The sequence below is a fragment of the Atractosteus spatula genome, chromosome 7 (genome assembly GCF_055471065.1).
Source record: "Atractosteus spatula isolate fAtrSpa1 chromosome 7, fAtrSpa1.hap1, whole genome shotgun sequence".
In the NCBI taxonomy this organism is placed as follows: domain Eukaryota; kingdom Metazoa; phylum Chordata; class Actinopteri; order Semionotiformes; family Lepisosteidae; genus Atractosteus; species Atractosteus spatula.
The window spans coordinates 3130377-3149749 of NC_142712.1; the positions used below are offsets into that span (position 1 = coordinate 3130377).

At 38.3% G+C, this 19373-nt stretch overlaps 1 protein-coding gene across 2 annotated transcripts in view; it reads left to right on the forward strand.

The window, feature by feature from the left end:
• The window catches only part of igsf11 (immunoglobulin superfamily member 11), an 82420-nt gene that overhangs the window by 44350 nt on the left and 18697 nt on the right, over positions 1-19373 (forward strand). For both annotated transcript variants that reach the window (XM_088922234.1, XM_088922235.1), the window contains exon 2: positions 18453-18616. In XM_088922234.1, coding sequence (XP_088778360.1) covers positions 18453-18616 — 164 coding nt within the window. The remainder of the gene's footprint in view (positions 1-18452; positions 18617-19373) is intronic.

The following is a 19373-nucleotide window of genomic DNA, read 5'->3' on the forward strand; positions in this document are numbered from 1 at the left end:
GATCTAGCATACCTAGCATGTAGGTGCTGTGTATCAAAAGTCATAAATATGAATGCTCAAACTTTATAAAGTAGAAAAATAAATAAATGCAGTAGTTGCCTAGATAAGTGCTCACTGAATCTTTCGAATATATAACTTGTGTTTTTTTTACTCTTCATAATTAAGTAGATAGATGCCTCTTAATGTCAAGATAGGTTCTTCTGTCCTAACCATAACATTTCCTGAAGTTCATAGTGAAATATAGGAAAGTGATCTGACATAACAAATTTACAGACCTTCAGCAGACACAAGACATGCAGAGAAGAAGATCTGAAACTTTCATGTTTCTATATTTTGGGTCTGTTAAGGTTAAAGTGCAGCTTTGTTTCCATATTGATATGTTAGTTGACATATATGTGACAGCAACAAATTATCTGTGTACCAAGCAAAATATGGTCACACTAGGGTTGCTTACCGTGTTATAAAATACTGTTTAGAATAATATTTGGAAATCACTTTCTTTCAAAGAATGGACAGTCTAATATTTAGAGTCAAACTCGTAACAGTGTTTATAAGACATACTTTGTTTGACTCAGAAAGTATTTAAGGAAACAAGAAACAATAACACACAAAAGATAGTTGATGGATATAAGAAATAAAAATGGAATTCATAGTTTTTACTCTACTCTTTCAGCTCACCAGTTACAAAGACAGCTTTTAATGCTGTGTTAATGACAGATACAAAGAACGTTTTGTTTGCAAGGTTTCCTTTAGTTAATGTTCTGATAGATTCATTGAAATTCTGATGCTTTTCTTTCAGCACCCGTTTTGCTTTCTGTGTGTACCTCATCACCTCATAAGAATTTAATCATCACCAGGCCTTCTCTCCACGTGAGTTTCTTAGAAGACAAAGGCACTCGAAAAACACAAACGCACTGTATTGGCACTTCCTGTGCTGAGGTTGAAATAATGTCCCTTAAGCCCCAGACTGAGTGTGTGTGAGTGTGGGCGTACAGTTAGTGTCTTATATCTTGTGAGCAGATTCTGTTGCATGAAGGTGTCCCCACCATGATAAAAGTGTGCCTTAACACTCAACCAGTCATATTACTGTATACGTTTCGAGACGCCAAGAGCATTTTTTTGTTGGGGGGGCAGCAATAAATCTATTGAAGGTGGTGGCTTAGCAATAAAATAAAAGCCATTTTGATTGTGACTGTAAATAATTCATGTGTAGTCTCATAGATGAACATCAAGTGATGAAGATGGGTCCTGCAATCTAGTTTCTGAATTTGCTTATGATTTGTAACCTAAGCACATTTTAGAAAGCTGTTCATTTTATGATTTTCTTTGCATCATTGGCCATGTTTTTGTACTCAATTTCCTCAGTTGCTCTTTTTGCATAGAGCTCCAATTTAAAAGATACTGTGCAATGTGACTGGAAAGGCAATCTAATGGGCCTTTGGTAGACCGAATGGAAAATCATTTTAATTTTCTATTATCCTCTTTCTTTTTAAATTACACTATTTGTAATAACTTATAAAGTGTCATAATTGATAAATGGTCAGGAAAATATATTTTTATTATATTATCTATTTTTATTATATATTATTATATATTTCTACTCTACAAAATCTAAAAACCTAAACCTTTTCTGTATATTTAACACATATAAAAAACTAGAACCTCATATTGTATCTTTGAAACAAATTACTTTGCATTTTGACAGATTTGAGAATTACAGTTTCATGAATAAGAGAACAGCAATATGCTTTTAATATATTCAGAATATAAAATACTATTTATAGCCATAAATTGTGCTGTTTTTTTACTGCCTGCTGTTTAATAATATCAGTGGCACATTTGTCATAACCATTTCAATTTATTCGTGTTCTCTATGCATTATTTTTATTAGACTATAATGAAGCTCAGGGAATAATGAAAGAGCTGTACAATTCACTATATTCACCTGCTTTTTGAACATCTTGCACTTTTCCCATAGTAGTTAAAAGCTTAAGTTGAGAACAAAGAAGACGTGTCAGTGAACAGGTTATTTTGCATCTGTTGTAGTCATACTGGAACCATGGAGTAGTGCCGACATTTGTGAAAACATCACTTACATTAAACAATCAGCTGCATACACTATCTTTAATGAAGGTCACTTCATTAAGGTGATCTTTAGACAATAGTAAGTCTTTTTTATGTAATCATAATTTTAAGATTAATAAAAGATGCAGGCTTATTTGTGGGAAATAACGCAGTTCTTGTGTATTTTGAAAAGGCATGTTCAGCTGTGAGGTAGCCACGCACATCTAGACAATAGATTTGTGTTGTGTGCAGAATGCCAAGCTGATCTGTGTCAACGTACTGTACTATGTATTTTTATACTAGTCATTTGGTACTTCTTTCTTGCATACTGATGGAGCATATCTGTCTTGCAATCTGTAATTGCAGTGTCAAAAGTGGAGCAAGACTTTCAGGGTTTTTTACAAGGCAAGTTCAAGTCTGTTCAGCTCAGACCTAAGAGGCTGGTTTCAAGATGTTCTAAAATACAGGCGTAGACATTCATAATTAAACTTTATCAGTTTTAATTTTGACATGATTAGTGATCTAACAAAGCTAACATATCTGTGGTATTCACTTTTATATCCTGGAATTGTTTTTCTGTGAAATGGCATTGACATTCAAAGATAAGAGCCTGAGATCCTACTTTCACCCAAAGATGAGATCGAAGTGAACAGTGATGGAGTCAGATAAGCAGTCTGTTTAAAAAATACTGCCTATTGATGCAACCCCACAGCCAATCTAAGAGAGGCCCTTTATGATGGATGTATTTTCTTCAAATGTGACAGCTGTGCTAATGCACCCTGTTGGTATCCCTGTATAATTTATACAGCCTGCACATTTCTAAAACCACACTATGAGATTACGTAACAGAGGCAGAGCCTTAATAGTTGGTAAAACCAGATTATGGTGGATTATCTGCATGGCCCCACCCTGTCCTCCCCCATATCCAGAACACACCACAGCAAGCAATGCCATAAACACTCAAGCCAGATGGGGCAGACTTAATCTGCTTAGAGTAACATTAATCAGTGGTTAAGATGTCATCAATGGTGAATCTCTGGATAAGATGTTGCACACACTGTACAGACCCCTCACAAGTGGTGGGAGCTATCATATCTGGGGGTGAGCAGAAGAAAGGGACACATGCATGGACACAAATCCAACATGCTTACCGACTTTTTTCTGTATCAGTTGGGGTGTTTTGTGCCTTTTGGTACCATTGCATGTACTACTTAACGTGTCCTGAAAACCACTAACTTTGTCGGACTTTAAGACCGGACTTTAAGACCAAATGAGCATACTGCAGATTGCACCATGACAAATAATGGTGAAATTACTCTTCAGTTGAATTTAGGATAGAGCTGGATGATTAAGAACTAGTTGAGGAATGGATTGTCTGCATTGACAAGGTCAGCATCAATTGCATACTATAACACTGCATACGTACTCAAGTGCTTTGAACATGCATTGTCACCCAAGCCATTCTTTCTGACCTACTTTTATCTATCGGTCATTAAGGCTGTAAGTTTGTTTTTGGGTTGAGAAAGTGTAAATCTTTATTTCAAAATCCCTGATAAATATTTACAATAATCTTTAGCTCTTGCCTTTGCTCTAGAAGTAAGACTTTGTTTCCTGTGGTTTTCGGTGAATTAAGCTTTCTGATCCATGATTCTGTCAGCTATGAATTATTATAGGTGTACATTAAGCCATATTTTATAAAGCATGAGCATTCCTGTGATGTTGAAAGCTCATTACCCATCATACATTTATAATGTATATATGGAACACAAAACTGCATATTTTATTAGGTTTGTGTTAAAAGAGCAATGACATATTTGAAAACACTGAAAATCCTGGAATCAGCAACTTTTATGTTGGTATCAGTGTTACAGTGTTTCTGTCCACAAGAGTGAGGGATGGAAAAACATGGATTTATGTAACAACCAGTTATCTTCCTAATAAAGGCATGAAAAGCTGTGATCCAGCCTTTGTGCATCACAGGGTTACATATTGCTAACACTGGTTTAACGAAGAATTAGAGGAAACTGAACAGCAGGTATGGAACCGAAAACAGGAGATTAAACTTTGAAAACCTGTAAACTGATAGTGCCACAGCCAGGCAGTGCTTTACAGAATCATTTGTCACATATTTATTCAATGGTATGATACTCATTGAAAACAGTTTGTATAGTTTAGCTGCTGCTGTGCATAAATGTTCAGCATCATTCTTTTCTATTAATCTACAGTGAAGCTGTAGAAGAGCAGTTTTCTGCATTCAGTTTTCCTTTTTGTGAATTTCTGGAGTCCATAACCCTAGGTGTAATTTTTAGCATGCACTGTTCATCTTACATTTCATTTGTATACAGTATATAAATATGTGGCTTGTCCTGATACATAAGCAAAAGATGTATCTGCAACCACGTGAATGAAGTCATGAGGGTACAGAAAATGTGCTTTTGCAGAACTGTATTGTCTTACAATGTGGGCCTGTTGTTACGGTCTGGCACTTGTAACTGGAAGTGTGTTGGTTCAAATCCCAGGTGAGATTCTGCTGCTCATATGTCACAATATTTACACAATACACCTAAAATAGGTCAATAAAAGCATGGTTTTAATCAGAAAGCTTAAATAAATTGTCATGACAGCTGTTTGTAGGTTATAAAACAAGTTTTAAAAGCTGAAAAGAGTTTATTGTTTATCTAATAGTGATTAGAGCCCTGAACCGGAAGTTGAGTAGAGTTGCTAGAGGGTTGTGGGTTCAAATTGCAGGAGAGACAGTGCTGTTGCACCCTTGAGCAAGGAACTTGACCCAAATTGCCCCTGTAAAATACGCAGCTGTAGAAGTGGGTGTGAATTTGCACATCACTTTGGATAAGAGAGGAAGCCAAATAAAATAGTAATTAATAATTTTGTGCACTCTAGTTAGATGAATGTTTGACGTTCTTAAGGTACTGTAAATTAAGCATTCGTTTGAAATTATAAACAGTCTCTTCCTTTTAAGAAGTACAACCATGTGCAGTCTGCGAGATGATGATTCTTTGTTCCTCTGTGAAAATATGAAATAAGACCTGAAATGAGAGCTTATGCATAAATGTGTGGATGGTTATTAAAGAAATAAACTTAATAAGCAGATCAGAGGGGTGAGAGTGGCGCACAGTGAGAGTGGCTGGGGGATGGCTGGTGGAGGCAGCCTACTAAGAAAGCATGCATTCAGCAGGGTGTCTGTGGCATTTTAAGTCACTGTTGCTTCCTACACATCTGATTCCCCTGGGGGTGTTGCTTTAGTCACTGTATAGCCTGATTGTTAGAGGCTGACTGCTGCAAGATAGGCATTAGCTGAAGAACAAAAAATACATCTATGTATTTACTTCGATTGTTGCATCTCTCATTTTTATGGCCACAGTGTCTGTAATATGTATATTGACAGCCAGGCTGACATTGTCCACAGTGCAGGGTGAAGAGCTGTTCTGGTTCATGTGTATGTTAAGATCAGAAGGGCTAAAAGCTTCCAAATTGCACTGGCTTTTAAATAAAAAAGCTCATTATAAGGTCCTATTTTTAGATCTGCTAGGAAATCAGCATTTGAGTCAATCAGCTGTGCTCTTCAACTCCTTGTGGGTCCACGGCAAAGAATTTGACCCTGTGACCTCCTTCCTGCTTCGCATGTGTGATGTTTGTCTTTTGGTTTTTGTGTGCCCATTAGCTGAACATTTGATATCTGTGTTTGATTTGATGTTATATTTCCATTAACAAACGATTGTAATGATAATATGAACATATAAGCCAGATGGTGATAATATGGATAATTTGTGCTTACCACAACATAGAGCAGTTTTAATTTATTTGTATACATTACTTTTATACGCAAAGCTCAAGTGACAATATATACTTTTCCATCCATCCATTTTCTAAATACTTTATCTAATACAGGGTCAAAGAGGAGCCAGACCCTATCCTGGCAAGCAAAAGGCACAAGGCAGCACAAACCCTGGATGAGTCACCAGTCCATTGCAGGGCACACATAAACACAAACAATATTAGACAGTTATCTTCACTGCAAAAACAAAATACAGCCACTTACCCATTACTAAAAAAGTAGAGTTTTCCTTAATAATTTTAACGGTAAAATAAGTTCAGAAACTGATATTTTATGAAGGAATGAATGCATTCTTTTTCCTTTTCTTTTCTTGGATTAATTGCATTTATTGCACTAGAACATTTGTATTCAGATCAGTTTCTCATGTCAATGAGGTGCAAGATGATCCATGTAGCTATAAGTCTTGCTCATGTGTTATTAACTTCAGGGTATTTTTTACCTTCTGCTTAAGTGGTCCAGCTGAGTGCAAGATACTCATCAAAATCTTTTTCTTTGTTTTCTTCATGCTGTACCGCAGTCCTCCTCTGTGTTTAAACTATCTTATACTGTCTAGTGAATGGAAATGATCATTGTCATAAGTACGTTCTGTCTGTTAGTTTGTTCCCAATAATACCTGTTTGAGATCATGACAGATTCAGAAGCTGTGCTGAATCGTGTGCTGACAGTCGGGCCTGGCTCATGTCCGCACTGGCATGACATACAGTAGTATAGTCTCTGCCTGTGGATCAAAGCGCTTGCTTCCATCAAGCAGAGGCTGGTTAGACATTGGGTCCTCTAATCCTCGGTGGCAGTTCTCATGCCAAATTCATTTCCGCCTGCTAAATAGGTGCTTAACAGCCTGCATTATAAAATGTGTTTGTGGGATTAACCACTGATACAATTTCAATATGAAAGACTTTTCAAGTGACTGCTGTAACCAGAAGAGAACACATGTGCTGTACATGCATGTTTGCATACGCTTTTATTCATTTTGAAAACAAAATGCATGGTGACGTGCTGTTGTGTGGCATCTTCTGCTTTTGAAAAAATACACAGGGCTGCATTTAGTAAAACAAAAATGCAAGCAAGCCAGTTGCGACGATGTAAGCTTGCCTTGTAAAGACATACTTTCTAAATAAGCACTGTATTTTAACAAATTTCCCGTGTGATCTCAGACGTGCGAGACTCAAACTCTAAATTCCCACCCCTTCGTTTTTACAACCCTTTGCACATACAGTATTGAAGGATACAAGCAACAAAATGAGGAGAGTGTGTATTGCCTGCCATCTGGCTTGCCAGGGGCTGCTGAGCAGATGTACCGTGTTTGAAGGACACAATCTTGTCTATGTCATATAGCTCTGATGCGAAGGTCATTTAAAGAGAAGCAGGCTAGTTTAATCATACCCACTTAACTGACTGTTGATTCAAACTAGTGGTGCTTGGAGCCTCTCACTTGGTTAGCAAGCATCCATCCATCTATTTTCTAACCATTTCATGCAATTCAGTGTCTCAGGGGAGCCAGAGCCAATCCTGGCAAGCAATGGGCGCAAGACAAAATGCACCCTGGATGGGACAGCAGTCCACTGCAGGGCACACATACAGCACACTCAGATCAGGGCCAGTTTTCTCAGAAGACAATGAACCTACCAGTACGTACTCGAGTTCTTTGGACTGTGAACAACAGCTGTTACAATAAGGAGTGAATATCTTTGCTAGCCAGTTTATCTGAGTCATGTCTCTATTGTCAACTCCTTTATTTCAAAGAGTTGTGCATCAGGATGACCTCCCGGGTAACATCTCACTTTTGCTGTCTGTGAAGTAAAAGCCTTTAAAATGTGCCCTTCAACATCTACTGGAATGTTTCCTTACCAAAATCACCACGTCAGAATTTCTGCGACTTCTTTTAAGAAGAGGCCCAGAAGTGTGAAATAAAAAAAGATCTTTTCAAAGCATTGAGCACTGATTAAATGGCCCTGTCACACAGCGTCTGTAGTCATTTAAGAAACTGTCCTTTGATAACCATCGCACAGAACATAATATGAAGATCACTTGCACAACGTCACAGAAGTGAGGGACTTAGATAAAAAATAAAGGGTCTCGAAGTTTCAGAGCTGAATCCAATCAAACATTTGTGGTTTGAATTCAAGAACGCCATTCACTAATAGAAACCAAAGGGTCTGATGATTTAGACTGATTCTGCTTTGGAGAAATGATCAGACGGTTCCCTTATAAACTGTCAGAACCTCATAGTACACGACAAGTAACATCTTGTCAGTGTTACAGTGATACGTCTTCTGGCAGAGGAGGATTTACATAATACTAACTATAGATGTGTTAATAAATATGACACTAATGCTTTCTGGGCCTAAATTAAATATTTGATAGGTTGCTGTACAGCATTTTTACATTTTGTTTTAGGTTAGACACATAATTCAGGCCCTCAATCTTTCTGTTATGCAGTTTGATGCTTTTTGTTCCTATTTCATAAGGCATATGAATAGATTTGGAGGGTATGAATATAAAGGTAGACAACGAGTACTAAACTACACTCTTACAATTAAGCCACCAAGGTCTTTTCAAGTGCATGATTTACAGTAAATCCCTGCAGTATTTAAGGTACATAGTCTGGATTGCTTCTTATCAGTCATTAAAAGGCTGCCCTTGAAGAACCCGAGTTGCGTGTTTCCTTGACTAAGAGGCAGACAAACAAATGCCTCTGATTCAGGACTGGCACAGAAACGTCTTTCCCCTCTTTTCTCCATTCTTTCGCTACATCATTGATTTGCAGTGTTTTAACGTTTGGCTTGAAGACGGAAACATGTTGTTTTTCTTTTTTTTTTTGCCTAACGAACCTGATGGTGAAGAGCTACAGGTGAAGGAATGTACTGTACATAGCCCCCGACAAACGAAGAACAACTCAACAATTTAGCCAACGGCTGTATCTTTCAATGAGGTGACACCCCATGGAGGAGTAAAGCGCTGTTGGTCTGCTGAATGGAAGTAGGAGTTTTCACAGAGATTTTATGTGACGACAATCAGTGAGGTTTGCAGATGTACTGAAAATAATAGGAGGCTTGAGAGTTCAAAAACATATTGGAACTGAAGGCAGATCCAGGGGTTAAGCAGTACTACGCTTACAGTATAAGCCTCATGCTAAGTGTGTCACCATCTTCTATGCTACAACATGTCCTTTGAGTAACTCACCCCTCTTCATTAGTAATGTCATTGGGGTAATTCTACTTTTTATGTCTCTGAAGTATTTTCAATATTTTTTCAAAGTATTTCAATTCAATGACTCATAAAGTGAAAAAAACCCAAATAAACGGGCACACTCTATTGAGAATGAGTGGGATAGACATGCCTGAAAACATTCCTGTTGAACACAGGAGTTGGTGGGAAGACCTACTCTTTAATAGTAAATGAGTACATTGTGGATCCCGAGTGTCACAATATACTGTACAATATGGAAGCCCACTTCTTTTGGATCAGTTAGGAGAGTGTATGAGGTGAGGTTTAGTGAAAGGATCAGGACTAAAGTGATGATCGTTTGAGCAAGGGTGTGATTAAAATAGTTACAATGGTCATTCCACATAAAATAAGTGCCTTAAGATAAGTTCACTTTATTGGCCAAATACAATTTCTTGTATTAGGAATTTGTCTCTTCGCATACCCCAGCTTCCTCTCCATGAGACACACAGACAGGGAGAGAAGCTGGGGGTCAGAGCACAGGGTCAGCCATTTATACGGGGTTAAGGGTCTTGCTCAGGGGCCCAACGGAGTAGGATTCCTCTGCCAGCCGCGGGACAAGAACCGGCAACCTACCAGCCACAGGTGCAGATCCTGAGCCACAGAGCCACCGCACCGCCACTTAGTAAGTACTGAAAGATGTTTTCAGTGGAGGGTGGAAAAAGACAGCAGGCTCATGCCTTGGTAGTCATGGTGAAAAAGTGAAATATAAATAATATTCCGATTCTCCTCCGCTTTCTTTTCACAAGGCGTTAGGTGTCTAGATGTCAACAGCTGAGCGCTGACACCAAGGAAACTTCACAGACCATTCAGGACCTTGCACTGCCAAGCCAGAGCTGTATGCCATCTGGCCCCAGCTTGAGCCCTCTTCCAAGGCATGGGTTAATCCTCCTGAGGATGCTGTGTCCTACTTTAAATTTCTGTCCACATCAACATTATTTAATGATGGTACTATAGATCTTACTACAGCGTGTCCACTTTTATACCTCTGAGGCTCCTTCAGGAATCTTCAGTTTGCTTTATATTCCATCTTGAAAATTCTAAACCTTTTCTAAATGGGAACAATGATACAAACATGATAATAAATTTGAAAATAAAATCTTTAAGTGTGTAAGTGTGTACAGTATATATATATACCACTTCTGCCCAGTGTAATATATATGTTTTATAGCACAGTCTGTACTGCAGGTGGGGAAAATGATAGTCACTCAGACAAGATTATTGTTTCTTGTTCATTTTGTTAATATCAGACTTCATGGGAATGCATCTCCAACCAATGTGGGGGTCAGATATAATTCATCATATAGAAAGTAGCAGGGCAAAAGACAAGGTCAAAGCTGGAGGTTATGATAGACATGTTTTGAGAGTGCATTATCCAGGTAGACGTGCGCATCTCTGTACTGTACGTGTTGTAGAATCTGATCTTGGACAACCACTTGAATTAAGAGCTGTAAAAAAGTCACCATTTTCAGTCTTGGTGAACTTCCGAGTTTTGCTAAGATCAGTCATCAGCTGGAAATGGCTGAAAGATTTTTTTGTTGGGAAATAACTAGCCTTTGTAGCTCTTCCTGATTACACACATGGGACATGTTGCTGACAGTGGAGACCACGCTGGATTAGTAAGATAGTCATATGAAACGTTCTGGCAGCAACCTCACATTGAGTGACCTGCTGGCTTCCTCAGCCAATGAGAATTGTACCAGACAGGAGACAGCTTTTCGTTTACTTAGTGAAGGAGGTCAGGAAGGATAACAGTCTTGTTTATCTGTAAAATATTAAATAGTCCTTTATATTCTGTCCCTGTGGCCTCAGGATGAATCCACACACATAAGTTTCATCTTGTTTCTTTATTTTCTTTCACTGGCTTGTGCATAAAACAACAGCATGGCATTGAAAAGAAAGCAGTCTTCACAATTCCACTTGTCATCAGATTTGATTTGCTGTCTGATGCATAAAACAATGAGGACATATCTTCAGGGGGGATATTACTAGAATGAAAAAGAATCGTTTTGTGTTTTGAATTAAAAAAAAAACTTCCTCTGCATTTCAAATAAGTCCACTTTTTTGAATTTCTATTTTGGCAGATTTCCATTGAAGTGGAAAGACCGTGATATCACCGTACACTGAACTGCATGATAAATTGGTTATATATTTTTTTATGCAAACATACATTCCAAGACTCATCTGGATACATTCTGATGCTACAGTACATTGCAATTTGGGCTCTTCTAAACTCAAGCTCACATTCAATATCCACATTTTAAATACCGTTTCTGTTACTCATGATTTACATATAGTAATTTAGTGATTTTGCTCATTGTCAGTGCGTCCAAAAATAATAACTTTCTATCTGATTTTTCATGGTTTGCCAGAGTGCAGCTGCCCTTTCATGACCACCTGAGTTTCACAAAGGAAAGAAATGTCAGAGCCCTCATGGGAACTGGTTCACAGTCATTAGTGCAGATGAAAAGCATTCACTGTTAAGACCTATCATCATTTTAAATCATCCAGGCACCAAAACACAATTTCTCCTGCATTAACAAAACTCCATGTGCCCATGCTAATGTTCAGGCAATGCAAATGTCTTGTATATAGAAATGTTGTTCTCTAAAATAGAATTAACCTACTCAAATTGGGATAGAAAAAAACCTTAAAACATGTGCAGTGATTTTCAGAAATGCCATTGTGTATGTAAGAAGAATGCATTGTTCACTTTGAAGGTAGCATTCTTAGAACAATTGGTCTTCAGCAAGGCAGGAGCATATTTTCTAGCGATGAATTAATGTTATTCATTTCTAAACCTTCAGGGCATTCAGAATATGCTGCAAATATTTCTAATTCACTTTAAGTTTATTAGCAGAGAGCAACTGAGAGCATACAATGTATGTAATCATGGCCACTCGTTGTGCCAGCCAGATGGATTGATACTGTATTAGTAATAATCTCCTTTTAGTGGACTGTATTTTCAGCTGATTAGTGCACATGGTTAACTACTCCAGGGATGCAGATTAAAATCAAAGCTGAGGTGAGTGAAAGCCATTTCCATCTTGGGTCACACAGTTCACAGATAATGTTTAAAATAACAAGCTGTGGGGCAGCCAAGCCTGGTGATCACAAGTAGAGAGTGTGGATGCAAATGAACTGCAAGGAAAGAAAGCCCACCAGGAGCACACAGGTAGCAGACATACGGAGACAGAGATAATATGGATAGGTAATGAAGTACGCTGTTTTCAAAGCAAGCCGAGGTTTGTGTCCCACGCATTAATAAACATGAATCTTGACTCTCAGTCCTTGGATGAAAAGGAAACTTCCATTTTAACTAAGCCGCCTGCAGGACTTTTCATCATTGCCCAGGGTGACATTTTCAATTAGCGCTTCCTTGAAATGCTAAACTCCCCCTTTAAAAAAAATGGCTATCAAGCCCATCCAAAGCTGCAGCAACACACGTACTTCAAGGCATCCTTTTGGGTTGCTGCAAGGCATGAGCAGCAAATGGATGTTGGCCTATTAAATAGTAATGAGCAACACTGAAAAGAAACAAAAGAAGTGAACTGATTAGAGTGTTCAAAAGAAAGCAATGAAGTCCTGCAGCCCAACATACTGTAATATGCTTTAGCTTGATATGTCTCTGAGCACAGGACAATTTTCTGATGTGTGACCCCAGTAAACCCAGCTGTTTTGTGCAGATTTTCTACTTCCCAGGTTTTTCTGACATTTATTTAACTAACCAATATTCACACTAAGGTCAGAAAGACTATTGAATCTTGATGGAAGTAAGCAGTGTTATTGCAGTGTATCCTGTACAGTGAAAATGTACTGAAATTGTGGTACTGAGCAGTATATCCAGTACTACACCACTGAGAGAAACATGGTAAAAGCACAACAACTAAAGGAAATCTCTGAGGGTTTATTCCAATTTTCCTCAGACGGGTGTTTCCTGGATGTTTGGTTTGATATTTAATTGAAATATGTTTATTTGTCTGTATTAAAAGAGGATCTTGTCTGAGATGTACTGTACAAGCACAGCAGAAAATTTCTGTTTTGCTGAAACATTTGATGAGTGTTGTTGTACAGATTAAGTCTTGCAGTTGAAGGCCAGAAGATATTGCGCCACTCTGTAGTAGGACCATGTGGTTTGTGTCAAGTGTGTGTCCTCTGATACTTATGATTTGTTAAATCTTTTTTGAAGTTGAAAAAACATAGGCTCCGAGACACTCTTGATTGAATCCTGCATTTTTACAAGGGGTTCCAGCTGTTATATGGAACAGCTCTCTGTAGTGGGGGTTCAGGGAGTTTGTCCATCAGGCTCAGGTCAAAGTGATCAAATTCTGCAGTCTTTTCCAAGTACCATTTGAGTGAATCACAACAGCTTGATTAAGCATGTTTGGACTAGCAGCAAATCCAGGTTCCATAAACTGTGTACCCAACATCGCTCAACTGTTTCCTCAGTCTGTTATGTTTACAAACATGTCTACTCTTTCTGGCCATGCTGTAGACTTTGGATTGATATGACGATGAGTTCCATAATTGTAGATAAAAATAAAAATGTCAATTTAATTTCTTTGATTGGTTTTAGATTTAAAGTAATTACTTTTATATTGTAATATTCATTTCAAAGCCAAAAGTAATTTCAGTTTATTCATCCTCCATTATTCAAGTTAAACATATATTAACTTTCTATAATACACTAAGTATTTGTGTATTATAAAGTATCATAAAGTAATACACAAAGTATTTGGCTTCAAAATGGAAAGTATCTACAGTGTGACACGTTAAACTTTTTATGCACATGTAATTAGATTGTCAGGGCTATATTTTGCTTTTAGTGGAGTCAAATTACCGCACTCTGGTATTTCATTTTCTTCTGAATTTGGAAAAACATTTCTGAAACATGCTTTTAAAACATAATTTCCTGCCCCAGCTTGTAGTTTCCAAGAGAGTTAATAGGAACATTTCTCATACATTATATTTTCAAGAATCCTGACACCCATCGTCTTAACTGCACATGCAGTGTTTAATTAAACTTGATTCTTTTCCGAGTCTGAATCCCTACTGAGCTTTGTGAGTATTGCATTTTAGAAAATAATGCATTATGTTTGGTGATGTGATTGTTTTAGGAATTTAAAATGGTGTTTTTGGCCAGACACCAAGCACAGTTTTGTACTGTATTCAGCCTAGTTGATCCTTCCACTTTGTAGAAAAGGCAATGAATCCACACTGTGTGTTTCTGTGTGCAATGAACATTTTAATGGTTTCGTGGAAATGCATTAGACTTACCTTTTATTCATACCATTTTTAATAGTGAAAACAATTAAATTTCATAAGCTTAGTAAATGTCCTGTGAAGTGTATTGTAGGTACATTATTCCAATATTGAGGTTTTCATATTACCATATTATTAGCAAAAGAAAATAACATCAAGACATCAGAAGCAAAGATTATCCTTCAACTTGGATCGCACCTTCTGCCTTCTCACCAGGAGAAACTATGTTCTTTTTAGAAGCTCTCCCCTGATCTCCCTGTGTTAAGACATTCTTACTCATCTTCTCTGTGCCCCTCCTCCATTCCTTTGTCATTTGTTCTTCCATGCTTTACATCCCTGCTATCTTCCATTGTCTCACACACCTGAAAAAGGTTCTACAGCCCAAACGTTGTATTTCTTCTTTCTACTCTTAAGCATGGAATTAACCGTTACTTGTTCCTGTGTCGGTTATCTGTTATGCCCCTGTGTTTTATCATCCATTTCTTTGCTTTCCTTTTTGCTTCTTCTGGTAGAGATGTTTTAGGGAATAAGGCTTTAATGAACTAATGTGTAGGAAGTGAATTTCAGCGCAAACGATAGGGAACACCAAGCAATCTGTGAGTGATAAAGTGGCAGCTGGTTACTGACCTACTCCTACCTCTGCAGTTTGTTAATGTTATCATCATGGAATGTGGTGTCCAAGGACTTGATGCATGCACAATCGGTATAATTTAATTATAGGCATTGTGCTGCATTATCTAATGAATTAGCAAGTTTTCATAAGAAGCTAATATGGTGCTGATAGCATCAAGGCCAAACACGTGTTCATTCTCTGAAAGCACAAAGATACTGTATCAAGAAAGGCTGAATGTCATTGTCTCATTTGTAACCTTTCTTTCTCACTGTCCTTTGACCTTGAACATTGAAGTAATGTACTGAAATTTCCAGTAATTATCTAAACATTCAGTTATGTTACAGCGACTAGAATTGCAGTGCATCTCGACTTTACATTGGAAGTGTTGCAAGTCAAACGGAGGACATACAGTATTTGTCATCTTGTCAGTTTGTTTATCATCCAGGTTTATAAGAGTTTCTTTATAACAGAGATCTTAAAATCTATAGTTTTATTTAATTTGCTTTTTGGTTGTATTTTCTAATCCTTAATATGACTAATAACAGCAGCTTATCATAATTTCACCTAACAGACCTTGTATTTATTACTGAGACACCGTGTCTTCGTTTTATATTAAAAACACTTATTTTTGATGCTCTGATGCAGGGGCAGAAAACAATATTCTCCTACCTTATATTGTTTTACCTCCCTGTGGATCTAATGTTTAGAAAAGGTCATCTTCTAGGCTGTCTTACGGTACGTTGTGCTGTGTTTGAAAAAAAATGTCTTTTTATGACTTTGGTTGCCTTGGTTTCTAAGGTACTGTACCAGCATTATGGCAATGTTTTTGTGACCAGGACCTTTCAATAGTACCCTTCTTTCTTTATTTAATGCATACTTGTCCATCTCCATCCTCAGAAGCTGTCACCACCTCAAAGGGGAAAGACACTTGTTATTTTCCTGAATTGGAGATGGAATAGAAATAGGAAAAATAGGAATCTTAATCAGTCCCCTTACGTAGGGTTCTATCACAGCTGCAGTCAGTTTAACTGTGCATTTAAACACATCCGTTCCTGATGAAACTGCTTTAGGTTTAGGTAGTACTTCACCTTCTACTGTGAAAGTAACAGACCGTTATTAGAATTCAGTACTACTTCAGATTAATAATTGTCCTGAATCCATTTATCTTGCTGCCCAGCATACATAAAGGATATTCTTTTATATGAGTGCATTTACTCTTTTGGATTCACATGCTCACTGTCCCCATTTATCTCCAAACCTATATTTTACATCTCTATATCTATATTCAACATGAATATATCTTTTAAAATAGACGCTGTTTTGTAACATTTAATTTTTCAGTGACATTTCTGAATGAAATCTTTTGAAGTGAAGTATTTTAAAACAATATACTTTTTCTTTCATTTGCTTACATCCCATCTTGCAGTACAGGAGAGACCGTGTAAAGAGCTGCATTTAAGGTTTACCTTCAAATCTTCCTTGTATAGTCAAGAACAAACATCATTCACTGGAGTTATTGCTGTATTATTGGCACAGAGCTGTAACCTTTTTCAAAGTTTTCCACTCAATACTGTTGTACATCACATTTGTCACATACTCTAATTTTAGTCATATACTGTAATCTTATTTAAGTATATTAATTGGTCTCAATGAATGGTACAAGTTTAGACTTTCAGCTCAATACAGAAGTAGAAGTTTTTTATCTGTAGTTGTAAGAGGACAACAGGATCTGGAGTGTTAGTTAAATGGTTAATCCACCAGAGGGTGCTGGTGAGACACACCAGATACACACAGGAATGCATTAATATCACATACTGTAGGTACGAGGGTACTAAAGAACTTGTATCATGGCTATGAAGCCAAACTCACCAGGCAATAGGGTTAAGGGAGAAATCAGTCCAGGTCAACTGTGTCAGGCCTTTGCTGTCAGGGTTGTCAACGAGAGACAGAGCTCATGGGGAGTCTCCTGCAGTCTGCTCACCAGAATCTAGACCAAACCAGCTCTTGCAGTGAGACGCCGGGTGGATGAGACTGTCCTCGGTCATGGGGATAATGACACAAGTTTCCACCTAAACCCTGGGTTACACAACAATCCTGGAGGGGATTGAGCTGCGCTATAGGCAACCTACTCCAGGGAGAAAGTAGGGTCTGTCTGAGAGACAAATGACTAGCGATGAGGCATCTGTAAGCATCCGCTCTGGTTGGGAGAGACACAGGGAGCTTCAGGGGGAAGTTCTGTCTCATGGGGAGACAGGACTGTAGTGGAAAACGGTTAAAGTCCCAGGTTAGGAGAATGCAGGCTAGGAGTAGGGGACTTCGAGACACAGAAGGTTCAGGTTACCGAGAGCAAGGGAAGCTGTCATCGGAGTAGATCGTCCTTGGTTGTTTCCCTGTCCGTTCGCCAGACCGGCCAAACGGAATCAAACCATGTGGGCCGGTTGCCACCACTACTCGAAACACAGGGAGCTTCTCTGTTAAAAGGTTACAGCCTGGATTAATGTGGCTGATTTCGCCACCCTCAGCTACCACAGTAGTGAAATCCTCCTCACGTTGTAAACAGAACTATTTCAGCGATGTCTGTTAAAATTGTGATATACATTTGGCCGAGACACATGACTAGCACGTACAGCACCAGACCATTTGAAATGTGTTTGGGACATGAAAGCCATATGTAATCATATACAGTGAATTATCCTCCAAACACTACTGGCAGGCAGTACTAAGAAAGAACACATCACAGGATACCAAAGAATTGCAGTTGATTTGAAATGCCATAGAAAGTGTAGATAAGCCCATAAGCATAATACTGTTTTATACACCAGTGTTTAGGAAGAAAAAAAAGATAGTGAGCTCAACTGAGCACATTTAAAAAGAATCTGAAGAGCGGCAAGTATACAAAATCTGCCAAATGTATGTGGTCCCAAGTGAATGTCAGAATGTTAACCGTTTGAATTATGAAATTCAAACTTGCTGGATCAGTTTTTGTAAATGAATTAGCATTCATCCCCCCCCCCTCCCCCCCCCAGGCTTAAGTTCCAGAAATGATATTGTGTATTCCCTCTGCATACCCCTTTCTGCTCAGTTGAAAACCAGCATACTGCTTGTTTAAAGTATCTGCAGTAATTAAAATGAAAGTTCCCATGTCAAAGCCTACTATGGTGAAGCATGATAAAAACACAAAGCATGAAAGCATGTTTAAAGAGAACTAAGCCATTGCAAGGGAAGTTATGTGCATGATAGAAGATAGAAAATCATCGGGAAGGTCCTGTGTGAACATACAATAGTGAACATTCAGAAAGGCTGACCTAAAATACCCTCACTCTTCCATCCTCATGCCCCAGCTCTTTCCACGACCTTTATTGTTCATTCCGAATGATCTGCAATGGTACTGTTTCACCACTTTTCCTTATGTGCTTGTCCTGTTTGCTGCAGGTTGTGTGAAGTCATTAGAGGTGACAGTGAGTCAGAGGAGCGTGCAGGTGGCCAGGGGACAGACGGCCATCTTGCCCTGCACCTTCACCACCAGCGCAGCACTCAACAGCCTCAACATCATTTGGATGGTCACGCCACTGTCAAACGCCAATCATCCAGAGCAGGTACCGTCCGCACCGACTGTACCTGTGTCAGTCTGTGACACAGAGGTTTCTGGCTTTGTTGAGAAACTCGTCACATTTGCAGATAGTAACAAAATAGGAGGATCTGCAAACACAGCAGAAGCAGCAAACCAAAGTCAAAAAGAATTAGATAAAAGTCAAGGCTGGGCAAATGCTTGGCAGATCATGTTTAACGTAAACACGTACGGCGTACTATGTGGAGGTAGCAAAAACAAACTAGGAAAGCAAAATGGGAAATGCCGAACTTGAAGAGTCTGCTTAAGAAAATCACTCAGGTGGTTACGTTGACACATCATTTCTGGACAATGTGTGGAAAGAAAAAAAAGACAAAAGGATATAGAGTTAAAAATCTAAAATGTAAATTCAGGAATGTTATGTTAAAATTGTAAAATGCTCCTTTGAGGAAATGGTACAGTACGTAAATTGAGATCCATTGATCACTTACTGTACTTACTACCAAATGGGATTGGTGTTTCTTTTTCCTCTGCACAGATTTGTAGAAAATGACATATAATAAGTAAATGCTGCTCTGGAATCGCACTGGCATTACACAGATCTTGTAATCAGTGATGAGCTCATCCCATTTCTCTTTTGATGGCCATTGGAATGCATTTGTATGTGGGTTTCAAAACTTTGCTTGAAATCAGATTGAGTTGGCACACACCTCTTTATTTATGGATCATTTTGAACAAATAACATACTTTGAATTTTGAAAACTCTAGCTCAAGACTGCCTGTAG